This window comes from Sciurus vulgaris (genome assembly GCF_902686455.1).
Source record: "Sciurus vulgaris genome assembly, chromosome: 10".
In the NCBI taxonomy this organism is placed as follows: Eukaryota; Metazoa; Chordata; class Mammalia; order Rodentia; family Sciuridae; genus Sciurus; species Sciurus vulgaris.
In genome coordinates, this window is record NC_136470.1 from 104,437,167 (window position 1) to 104,449,639 (window position 12,473).

At 36.4% G+C, this 12,473-nt stretch overlaps 1 protein-coding gene across 1 annotated transcript in view; it reads right to left on the reverse strand.

Moving 5' to 3' along the window:
* LOC306637667 (EGF-like and EMI domain-containing protein 1) overlaps positions 1–12,473 on the reverse strand; it is a gene marked incomplete at its 3' end in the record, with an annotated part of 604,663 nt that overhangs the window by 539,231 nt on the left and 52,959 nt on the right. The window contains exon 2 of the mRNA XM_079100439.1: positions 262–396. Coding sequence (XP_078956565.1) covers positions 262–396 — 135 coding nt within the window. The remainder of the gene's footprint in view (positions 1–261; positions 397–12,473) is intronic.

Genomic DNA, 12,473 nt, shown 5'->3' on the forward strand with positions numbered 1-12,473 from the left:
GGAGTATCATGTCATGAGGTAAAATTAGTGGCATCTAGCCTAAAATACTTCACACATAAACGAGGCCTAAGTGAAGTGATCATACATTCTGTCTCTGAAGGAAATACATTATTCTGAAGTTCTTAGTGAGCATACCTTATGCTCGTTTACTTAAGTATGCAATTATTTCCTAAAATTTATTGGATGAAATATTTAGAAGCAGGTAAAGCTTCTGGTTTTCATTTTTCATAATCACAAGGAAAGAGCAGAAAGCATCCTCACCTTCTTTCATAACCCATACACCGTGATGGGCCGGTACAGCCTTGTTTCCGGAGTCTGACAGTGTGAGTGAAGGCCTGGACACGTGGATGCACGACTCCCGCCACTGTCACTAGCTGTTCTTCACAAACATTGGGCCTTGAAAAAAGAACAGCAGTGATGTGTCGGAAATATATGTTTTATATATGAAGAATGAGTCATTTATTTTTCTATTTAACACAAAAAGTTCACAGCTTAAAAAATATTTTAAGAGAAAAATACAGGCCATCTAAAAAAAAAAATTAAGCATGTCAATTAAAGTAAAATTTAAAAATCCAGTACCAGGCAAAAGAAAAAAATTAGAATAGATTTAAAGACCAGGAAAATTTTAAAAGGCATATATACAAGTCATAACTTCCCATGTGGGTAGAAAAATTGAACTACACATTAAGTTCTGAGCTCTTTGGTAGCCTAAATTTTGAAAAAGAACAGTATGTCAGGAATTTCAATATCCATGAAGAAAAAGCAAGCCAATTCATCAAAAGAAGTTAAATTTTTCCTGGAAATTATTTCTGAACAATATTTTCCATCTGCACATTTAATTGGATTTCACATATAATGCTTGTTTAAACACAAATATTTTTCAACCAGCATCATAGTAATATCCCTTATAGAAAGTTAATATCATTTTACAGGATCTTAGATCAGCCATCTTTAATTTTTAAGTGAGTAGGGCTAGAATACACTGAGAGCCTGGAGCATCAGAATTATTAGTTTTAAATAATCTTTTGTAGTTTGAGGAATGCTTTGCTTAAGGATGAACGATTTGCTAGTTCACATCATTTTGCATTTGAGAATACTATTCATTATTAGCAAGGTGGTCCAACCACTCCTACTTCTTACACATTCCATTCACCTACAAGTCAAGCATTGACCCCACTGGGAATGTGAAAGATGATTTCAGACTTTGACATTCCTGCCTTCAGGAAGCTCACAGTCTGACTTAGTCTCCCACATATATAATCTGCTGAAAATAAATGAGCTCTGGGTCAGGAGCTCTAGTCAGCAACCCCCCCAAAAATACAAAATTGTGAACTTGTCCAGTGACAAAATAATAATGCTGATGAATGTTCAACAGTACCTCCCACACTATTTATCAGTTACATCATCATCCTCTGTGATTGCAGTTTCTTTTGGTTATCGCTTTTTTTTTTCCTGTGGCTCTAAATCTCACCATCTGATTTCACTTACAGCCCAATCCTCACTTCCAGATGCATTTTTAAAAGGCGATTGTTTGCACTGTTAAACTCTCTTAAATTGAATAAATTTCATGATGAACTTTATTTATGAGTTTGCATAGCACACTTTAATATTTTAGGTAAATATTGTAATAAAACCAGGAAGTGTAAAAACTGCGCATAAACCAGACATCCATAAAATCTTCAAGAATTGGGCAGCAAGCCTAAAGAAAATCTTAGCTTTTAAAAATTCCATATTAGATTTTTCTGTAAACTGCCATACCTACACCTTTATGTGTCTTACATGCTTTTTTGGTAGACAACTAGCCTCAATTAGAATGAGCTCACAGCACCTGTCAATAATTTGAAACATTATACATCATCCCACCCTGAACTCCCTTTTCAACCTCTTTTTCATCTGTCCACTTACTACATCCATCCATCCATTCAAAAAATACTTATTGTGTAACTATATGCATAAAGATTGTTTCAGAAGCATTCCCCCAAACAAGGATTTGGATATAAGTAGTTTTCTTGGGAGTTATATAAAACACTGATCAGCAAGTGATGAAATGAGACACAGAAAAACAGCCAGCCAATAAAAGACGCATTATGGAGCCAGACATCGTGAACCATCTCTCCAACATCTCCTGAGCATTTATACACTAATTCCTGTTGGTGATTGGTCCAGGGCTACTCCTTCCATGGTATTTCAGGCCCAAAGAGAGACAAGAGTTAGCATCCAGAAACCAAAGTGAATCCTCAAGCCAAGAAATGCATGCTGGTAGCTGAAAGCCTAGGAAGTGCACAGGGGCAAAGGAAGGAGAAGGTATCTGGATGTGGCACTGCGTTTCAGGTGTAAGTGTTAACAAAGGAAAGAAAGTCCACATTCACTACATATTTATTGATGATCAGAAGAGAAGTAAAAGGCAAACAAAATGTGACATGTTAGGGTAAAAATACCTGGGGGCTGAACTGGAATTAAGTGACGCATACTTAGAGCTCATTAATTAGGAAAGGTTGCACTGAAGAGGTGAACAACGAAGAGAAGATGGCCATGGAAAAAAGCCAGAAAATGCCATTCAGGCAGAAGGAGCAGAGTGAGCAGAGGCTCTGCAAGAAAAATTCTTGGCCTCCTAAGGCTCTGAAATAAGACCAATGGCTCAAATGGTGGGGTGCTTGGTGAGCTGGGCAGAACTTCCAGGCCAAGGACTTTTGATTTTATTCTCAGTGCACAAAAAAGCATACAGACTTTTAGAGCTCTGATTTTTGTATACATTTCTGTAGCTGGGAGGTGGAGATGGGCTTCTGATACTCTGTCAGACACTGGCTACAGAAAAGCTTTCCAAGAGTTAGTCTCTCCTTCCTGACTCCAGGGAGGTCTCCAGTCAGGGAGGTTACTCACCTTGGGCACCAGGACATTCCAAAAAAAACTGTGTAAATGAGCCCTGTCAGAACTTTCCAGTTTTCAAATCCCTAAATAGCCCTTGTTAAGGGGGTACATAAATTCTTACTTCTAGCTGTTCTGTTAACGATTCCCTGTAGGATACTCCCACGTACGCATAACAAACTTTTCTCCTATAAATTTGTATCAATTAATTCACATACCACTCAGATCTTGGTCAATAGAAGAAAGGATTTTTCCTCCTACACATAGAAACACTGAGTATTAAATTAAATTACACAGATATCAAAGACTGTCATGTATGGTATTAATTTTTCAAAATCTATGAATACAAAAATATCTACCCCCAATTAGTATACTGAAACAATCATATCCGTGTCTATTTAAATGTATTTAAATGTTTTGCATACATGTGTACTTAAAAATATGCATTCTTTGGTAACAGAAGCGTGGACATGTATGTTTGTACACACACACACACACACACACACACATGTATGTGCACACATACGTACAAATTTCAAACCGGTATGATTTTCTTGATAAGTCTCTTACAGTTACTAAACGTTTTCCTCTGCTTAGTTTTGGATGTATATTGAGATTTCCCATGAGTCATTTTGAATAGTACTTGTAATTCTGACAGCTTAGTTCTTTACATATTTTAGGTTATTTTGTTAAAGATAAACAAGGTTATGATTGATGGATATACTTAGCGAATGGCTCCTTTCATAATGCAGTGTTTCTCCTAGCCCATGATGATGTGTTTTGCATTGCTTTCTTTTATCTTTAATCTGTCTGATGTTAACATTTTGATACTAGTTTTCATTTGATTAACATTTTCTTAGCTTTATCTAGCTCTGCTACTTTAAATATAGCATACATTATTTTATCAGTTTATAGCTGCACTTAAATTTTTTAATTTGTTAATTTTTCTTTTAATAAAAAGTAAAGTAAATATAGTTACACACATTTTCATTACAAGTGTAACTGGTCTAGTCTCATCTCCCTCTGTGGCTCCTGTTTACCAGGAGTGTGCATTTACTCTTTTCCTCTCTCTTATCCCTTTGGGATAGAAAATGTTTCCTATATTCTATTTTGCACAATTTATAAGACCTAGTTCTATATTATAATTCTAATATTTCAGTGGTTTCTTTTACATTTTATACCTAAATATATGCCTTCTCTGTAATAGAATTTAACATTATTCCTTGTGATATAATGAAGAATTTGTCTGATCTTTGTCATGAGTTCTTGATAAGTTCTGAAACTCTTGAAAAAGCCTCTGCAATAGAAATACCTTTCCAATGTTAATGAAGTGACATATGGGACCCTAGGTAGCTTAAGGATGAGGACTGGTCACCAGAAAAATCCAACCACATGACTAGAGGGTAGAAACTTTTGGCTGCCTGGCCTCTGGGGAGGGACCAGAAAGATGTCTAGGCTTGGGTTCAATCTCTGACAAAGAATGCAACCCGTCTAGTTGCCTATGTAATGAAACCCCAGTAAAAACCCTGGACACTGAAGCTTGGTGTATAATAATAAATACAATGCCTTCCTGAGTGCTGTGAGTCATTACAGCAAATTACCAGAATTATTGAACCTAAGGAGGTCATGGAAAGCACCATAATTGTAGTTGGTCAGAAGCATGGGCAGCCTGGGGACCTCCTGAGACTTGTCACTTGAAAGTGAAGGCAGTTGTGTGGAGGGTCAGTCATACCCTTAACCCATGGGATCTGTGCTAATGCCAGATAAATGTCAGAATTGAATAGCAGCACAGTCAGGTAGTGTCAGACAGGTTTGTTGAAACAAAGTCCTCATGTATATTCCTTCAAACAAGAACAAAATGTAGCATGTTTTAACTACCAAATGACACACTGAAATAGATCCTTTTTTTTTTTTTTTTTTTTTTTTTTTTTAACACTGGGGACTGAATCCAGTATCAGGGGTACTTAACCACTGAGCTGCTTCAGTAAGTTGCTGAAGCTGGTCTTGAACTTGGAATCCTCCTACCTTGACTTCCCAACTCACTGAGATTACAGGTGTGTGTCACCATATCCAGCCTGAAATGGAGACTTTTTAAAGTCAGTAATTGATTAAATCACCAAACAATCTTGCCAAATCCCATGCTCAGTTATCTCTCTTATAATGTACACATCTCATATTTAATATAGGTATGTTTTGTTCTGTTCCTTCCAGGATTTAACACTTAATTATTTGATGCTTTCATAATTTTGAGTTATTTTTATTTCTACAGGAATTGATAATCTGATCAGTGATTTTGACAGTTGCCTTCCTTGGAATTAGTTTCTTTATTTGTTTTAGACTAGTTTACTAGTTTGCAGACTTGTCTTGATTGAAAAGTTCTTTTCTCTCTCCTCACCTATACAGGGCAACAGGATTACGAGAAGACATTTTCTTATTGTCTTGGAATAGTGACCAAGGGTAAGAGCTAAAAGCAAAAGGCACTAAATATTCCCACATCCCAGAGAGTGCCATTGAAAAGTTGTAAGACACCTCCCCATGGGAAGTTCTTAAAGACTGGAAAACTAGCCTCACTGTTATCAACATCTGCTCCCCCTTTTTTTCTTTTCCCCTTACAATAAAAGACTGAAAAATGGAGGAAAGGACATAAATTTGTTGCCTTTGTGCCAGAAGAGAAGCCAGCCTCTTTGTCCTGCCTGATCTCTGCTAAACTAAAAAGCCTTCAGTACAGGCTGCACCAAAAAAGTGCAAAGTAATAGGCCCATTCTTGCAATTCTTTTGCAAGGGTTCCCTGGCATTTGGAGTCTTCTGTAAATGAGTGACAACTTTGGGTCCACAGATTTGTTAATCAAAGTTAGGAGACCCTGCTGATAAAAGAGCTAATAAAACAGGGTTTATAGGTACAGAGCTGTAGTAAGCTCTCACCCCATCTCGGTTTCCCCAGTCTGGAGAGGTTTCCCTTGGTTTCATGTACTGCACATGGAGATTTGACAAAGAGAGGCAGTAGTCAGGCTGCTCAGGACTGCTGGATCAAGGGATCGCACATCCAGCCAAAGAAGGGCTGAGCACATGGATCACTGGTGGCAGCCAAAACAGACCTGGGCTGCCCTCTCTGCAATGACTCTTAGAGATAGACAGGGTTGAAGGTACATACTTCTTCCAAGAACACTGGGCACACCACCAACTTCAGACCACAGCAGACCACATCCAAGTAACATCAGACACTATGTCCACCAGGAGCAGAAAGTCAGCATCCTTCACCTGTTCTCCCTGCCCCTCCCAACCTGGAGGAACTAGGGCTGTCAGAAGAATGATGGGAGAGAAAGAAGATGCCTCAGACCCAGACACAAGCAACCCTTGGCCTAACTCTTGATAATCCCTTCAGGCTATGAGGGTTATACTTCTAGTTTGTGATGTCAGGAAGGAGGAGCCAGGTTTTGAAAATTGAATTTAAATTGAATCTTTAATTTAGAATAAGCTAATAAATCAAAGTAACTATACATCTTTGAAATTAGCTAGTGATATGTTGTAAAGATGGGAAAAAGGAACCAAGTAATATAATTTATTAGAAAAACAATAAAAATAAATACAGTCCTGCGTCACTTTCTAGCATACTAAAACTTCTTCCAAGCCAGCAGTCCTGGCAGATTGGTATAGTTCCCTCCAACTGTCACCCTAGGTATCCCAATCCAGAATGAGCTGTCAGCCTCAGGAAAATCACTGTCCCAAACAGCAGTTGCAGGGAGGAAAGACAACAGGAAAGAACGGTTCCTCATTTCATGTTGTGAATTTGGCTTTGAGATACTATTGTTCTCTGGCACCTGGCCACTTAAATCTGAGCTACCTCTACCTCTGCCTGTTTCCAGACCCAGAGTTTAACAAGCCTACACTGCCTCCCAGCCCACCACTACTTACCATTTCTATATCTTTTCAAGTTCCACTAGAGATTTAATTTTAGGTTTTCATTTAATATTGTTTTACTTTCATGTTTAAAATATTTTATACAGCTTTGATAGATACTTCAACAAGTAGAGTCTCAAAATATGAATTTATGACACCATTTTCACCTGAAGTCCTAAGATACCTTTTCAATTCCACAAATATGATCTTTTTTTCCCTACACCCCTTTGTGCTTCAAACCTAGTTCAGTGGCTGCCTGCAAGTTATTCAGTAAGGTATTTGCCCTGAATAAGAGAATGTGTGACTGCCTGAGCAAGACTCAAGTAATGAAGATAATATGAATCAGTGAAGATACATAAAGCCTTCCAAATAGTGCCTGACACATGAAATGTGTTAAGGAAATATTAGTTATATGTCTTTTAAGCTCATAAAGAAATACTGAGGTTAAATTTCTCAAAGAAATACTGTCTATAGAATTTTAACTTTAATCACTGCTAATTTGTAGTACAGTAAAATAAATGAAAGCAGATAATGTGTCATTTTTTAAAGAATCAGAACTCGATATGACACTTCCTAATGAAAACACTAATTAAAATTAATACTGTCACTGCTGCTGTCTGACCCTCTATCCCCTTAGGTGGGCATAAGCTTGTGGGGGTCAGCGTTAGGACATAACTGGAGAACAGTTACCATGTTTCCTGCTCCCTAAGCTAATGGAGCATATTCTGGAGTCAACAAAAGTACAGTGACCTGAGGGGCACCTTAAGGTAAGGAGAAATCAAAATGAGGGGTTAAAAATGAATCCACCCTTATGCTTTGAAAGTTTATTACCAAATGCCACTTCCCTCTTTGTTTTAATGTGCTAGATCCCTCCACAGCTGCAAATTAATTTTCTTTGCTCCCTAAATGAATTACACGTAACCGTTTCTAAAAATGACTACAGACATGAAAGTCATTTTCACTTAATAACTAACTATTAATCTCATATTTCTTGGTGTCACTTTAGTATGAAGTGCAAACGAAAATTATGCTAAATATTGCAAATTTATGGCAAACACCAGCCCTTGATTTATATTATTATAGATGGTTTATCACCAGAAGCAATCTAAACAAAACTCCATCAGATAGATGTTACAATTTGTATTTATTTCTCCCAGCACTAAATGGTTCTTCAATTTCAGAACCATCATTAATATCTTATAAATGCAAATCTTTATTTCTTATTTTAATCTACAATGATTTCTCTAAGTCTTCAGAAGATTAGCTTTTACATAAAATATTCAAATAACAATTATAAATGATACTTTGTTTTCCCTGGGCAATCTATTAGCGATGATGCATAAACTATTTAAAAGGAATTGGGTGGTCTATATTGATCTGGGATATAATGGGCTAATAATGTGCCTCTCTTTCTTTTAAATGATCACCTCACAATTTCAAATTAAATCATGGGGGAAAAAAAACCTTTTAAATGTTTGCAAATATCTTTAAATGCTTCGCCTACCTCCACAATCATCCAATTTTATTATATTTTCTTTCAGGATCTCTGGGATCCTAAGCCACTATATTGATCTTAATCAAGAGGAAACTGCATCTAGTTAGTCTTCTCTTACTTTTTATTGACATCTCACATATGAATTTTAACCTGACCACACATACTGGAGAACAGAGGAGACTATGCATCCTGACCCCAAGGGCTGAGCTCTATGATCAGAGGTCACTGGGTCTCCCCTAGCTGGTCCTCCCTAATCTGACCTCCTAAGGCTGCACCAAGATCTTTCTGACTTGAGAACTTCACTAGTGGAAATTCTCCACCATATAAAACCTCCCAGCATGTCTCCTCAAAAAACAGAAGCTAGAACAGCAGTATTTACAGAATTCCAAGCAGCCGACCCTGCATCCCATTTGCCAGATTTATCCAGCTGGTATCTCTTTGTCCTGAACTATTCATCTCATTTTGTCTTCACTGCTCATTGCCAGAGCCTATGACAGGAAACTCCTGATGAATATGTTATTGATTCTACAGAGAAAACACTGATTGATTTAGATTGTGTGCTTTCTTTATCTAAAAAAATATTCATAGTGCTAATGTATGTTCAACATCAAGTCATAGGTAGTGACATCAAGAAGTTCAAAAATAATGGAAAGCACACTGCTTTGAAGATACTGTGATGAAGAATTCATGAATTCACTCTACAAGATTCCCCTGAGCATCCACCAGGTATCAGCAATTGTGTCAGGGGCCCATAATATAATCAGAAATGAATTGTCTTTGAAGTTAAAGAAACAACACTTGTTACAGCCCTGGAAGAAGTTAAACAATGTTTTCATATTAGTACATGTTTTTGTAAACTTTGAAATAAAGGATATAATTTTATTTTTTGAATGGATGGTCTCATATTATATAATCCTCATGCTCCATAAAAACTGAGATTTACTTTAATCAGGAGGTAAAACTCCCCTATACTGAAAATTATAAAACACTGATGAGAAAAATGAGGAAGAAATGAAAAGGTAGCCCATGCTCATTGATTTGGAAGAAACAGTATTCTTAAAATGCTCATAGTACTAAAAGCAGATTTAATGCAATCCCTGCCAAAATTCCAATGACATTTTTCACAGAAACAGGGGGAAAAAAATCCTAAAATTCATATGGAACCAAAACAACTCCAGATAAGTGAGGCAATCTGCAAATGAAAAGAACAGAGCTGGAGGCATTATCATACCTGATTTCACCATACACTACAAAGCTAGATCAAACAAAACAGCATGGTGCTGGTGTAAAAAGAGACACACACAGACCACTGGAAAAGAATGAAGAGCACAGAAATAAATCCAAGCATTTAGAGTCAATTTTCTACAAAGACATCAAGAGCACACTATGGTGAAAGGTCAATTTCTTTTAATAAATGGTGTTGAGACAACTGGATATCTACATGCGGAAGAATGAAGCGAGGCCTTATCTCTCATCAGATATAAAAATCAACTCCAAACAGATTGAAGAATTAAATGTACGATTTAAAACTAAAAAACTCCTGGTAGAAAAACATGCAGAGTAAAGCACCACACCACTGGCCTGGGAAATGCAATTTTGGATATAAAGACAAAAGCACAGGCAATGAAAGCAAAAATAGGAAGATGAATTTATATCACACTAAAAATATTCTACACAACCAAGGAAACAATCAACAGAGTAACAAGACAGCCTACGGAATGGGAGAAAAAAACTGCAAACTATACATCTGATAAAAGGTTAATATCCAAAATAGGTAAGGATCTCAAACAACTCAACAGTAAGAGCACAACCCAATTAAAAAAGAGAGAAAAGAATCTGAATAAACAATTTTCCAAAGAAGACATTCAAATGGCCAACAGGTACATGAAAAAATCCTTAACAAAAAAAATCCTTAATCATCAGAGAAATGCAAATTAAAACCATAAGATATCATCCCCCATCTATTAAAATGGCTACTATCAGAATGATGAAAGATAAGTGTTATAGAGGATATGGAGGGAAAGGAACCCTTGTGTTCTATTGCTGGGAATATAGATTAGTACAGCCATTATGGAAAAAAGTACGGAGATTCCTCAAAAAAATTAAAAAACAAAACTACTATATGATCCAGTAATCCCACTTCTGATTATATATCCAAATGAAATGAAATCACTATGTTAAAGACATTTGTCCTTCTGTGTTTGTTACAGCATTATTCGCAATAGCTAAGATAGAGAATCAAACTGAGTGTCCATCAGTGGACAAGTGGATAAAGAAAATGTGAGATACACACATAAACACACAAAATGGAACACTATCCAGTTTTAAAAAAGAGAGAGAGAGAGAGCGAGAGAGAGAGAAAATCTTGTTATTTGAAAAAACAGTGAGGACATTATGTTAATTAAAATAAGCCAAGCACAGAATGACAAGTGTTGTATGATCTCACTTATAAATGGAATCTAAAAAGTTTGAATTCAGAGCCAGGGATGATGGTGCACACCTATATTCCCAGTGATTCTGGAGACTAAAGTAGGAGGATTGAGAGTTCAAAGACGGCCTCAGCAACTTAGTAAGCACTAAGCAACTCTGCAAGACTGTCTCTAAATAAAATATAAAGGCTAAAGGTGTAGCTCAGAGGTTGTACACCCTTGGGTTAAATCTCCTGTACCTCCCCCCAAAAAAACTGAACTCAAAAGTAGAGACTAAAATGAAAATTACCAGAGGTTGGGTAAGTGGGGAAGATATTGGGATATTGGTCCAAGGAAACAAAATTTCAATTAGACAGAAGGAATATGTTCAAGAGGTCATTGTACACCCCAGTGACCAGTTCATAACAGTGGAGAGCATTCTTAAAAATGACCAAGATAGTAGATTTTAACTCTTCACACCACAAAAAGTATGAAAAAGATGTGAGATAATGCATATGTTAATTAGTTCTGTTCAGTTGTTTCACAATGTATATGTAGTTCCAAAGAACATGTACCTAGTAAATATATGCAATTTTTATTTATCAATTAAAAATGATTTTTAGCATAAAAAAAATGTAAATCCTGAGATTTATCCCTGATTTCTGAGGAAAGGTTGTACAACTATTCTACAGTCTAAGTATTATAACAATCATTAATTATTAAATAGAAGACATGATTGGCAATATGGAAATCTCTAATACAAAGCTTTACTTGAAATTAAAGTCACTTCTGCCTGTCATGTTGGGTCAGAGAATCTTCCTTCCAGGAAGGTAATGCCTTCCATTAAATCTTTCTTATGCAGGTTAAAAGAGTTTAGCCTTCTTTCATCAAAGATAATTGTCCTTACTCTTCAACATCATTTTGTTCACCAAAATTAAATTAAGGACAGTAGGAAGGTACTAAACAACACATTGCTTGTACTGGGGATATAGGTGGGAGGAAATAGAGAAGATTGATAGTTGTCTTCAATTACTATGTGATGTCACTTTTCCAAGGCCAAAATGTCTAAGATAAAGCTAAGGTAAGTTTCAGGAAAAGGTTTTATAATAGATGTTTTTCCCACTGAAAACATATTTGAATAAGTTATTTAGAAATCTACGGTCTCCTTCTCTGAAAACACTTAAAAATCAGACTTTTAATCTTCTACAGAAAAACATGTATTCAGAATAAGAATCCATTCCTCAACATTTTTTTTTTCAAATTTACTTTTTAAAAAAGTAATAATAGTTTTCACATAGGGAATCTCCAAAATCTATGGTTCTCAAAGTGTCATCCCTGGACCAACAGCGTCAGCACCATCTCAAAACTTTTTAAACATGCCAGTTCTTGGCCCAACCTAGATGGACTAAATCAGAAATTCTGGAGAAGTAGTCTAGCAATCCAAGTTTTAGCCACTTCTGGGCAATTCTAATATATGTTATAGTTTGAAAACTACACCCTAGAAATCTACTCAATCAGGTCAGAAGCTCACACATCTCCCCAAGTGATCTTAAACAGACCCTGACCACACCAAATTACCTCTACTATCATGAAGTGTGGAGAAGGGAGGGAGAGGGAATGATGAAGAGGAGAAAAACAGGAGACATTAAGTAGAAAGGGGAGAAGAGGGAAAAGAGAACCAGAGAAGGGGAGAGACATTAAGAGAACTAGCCAATTTCCATAAATTTCAAATTTTTATTTTACTTTTAAAAGGCCAAAAGTCAGATCCACTTTTGTCTCCAGTGGCAGACTCACTGTTGAACAATTGT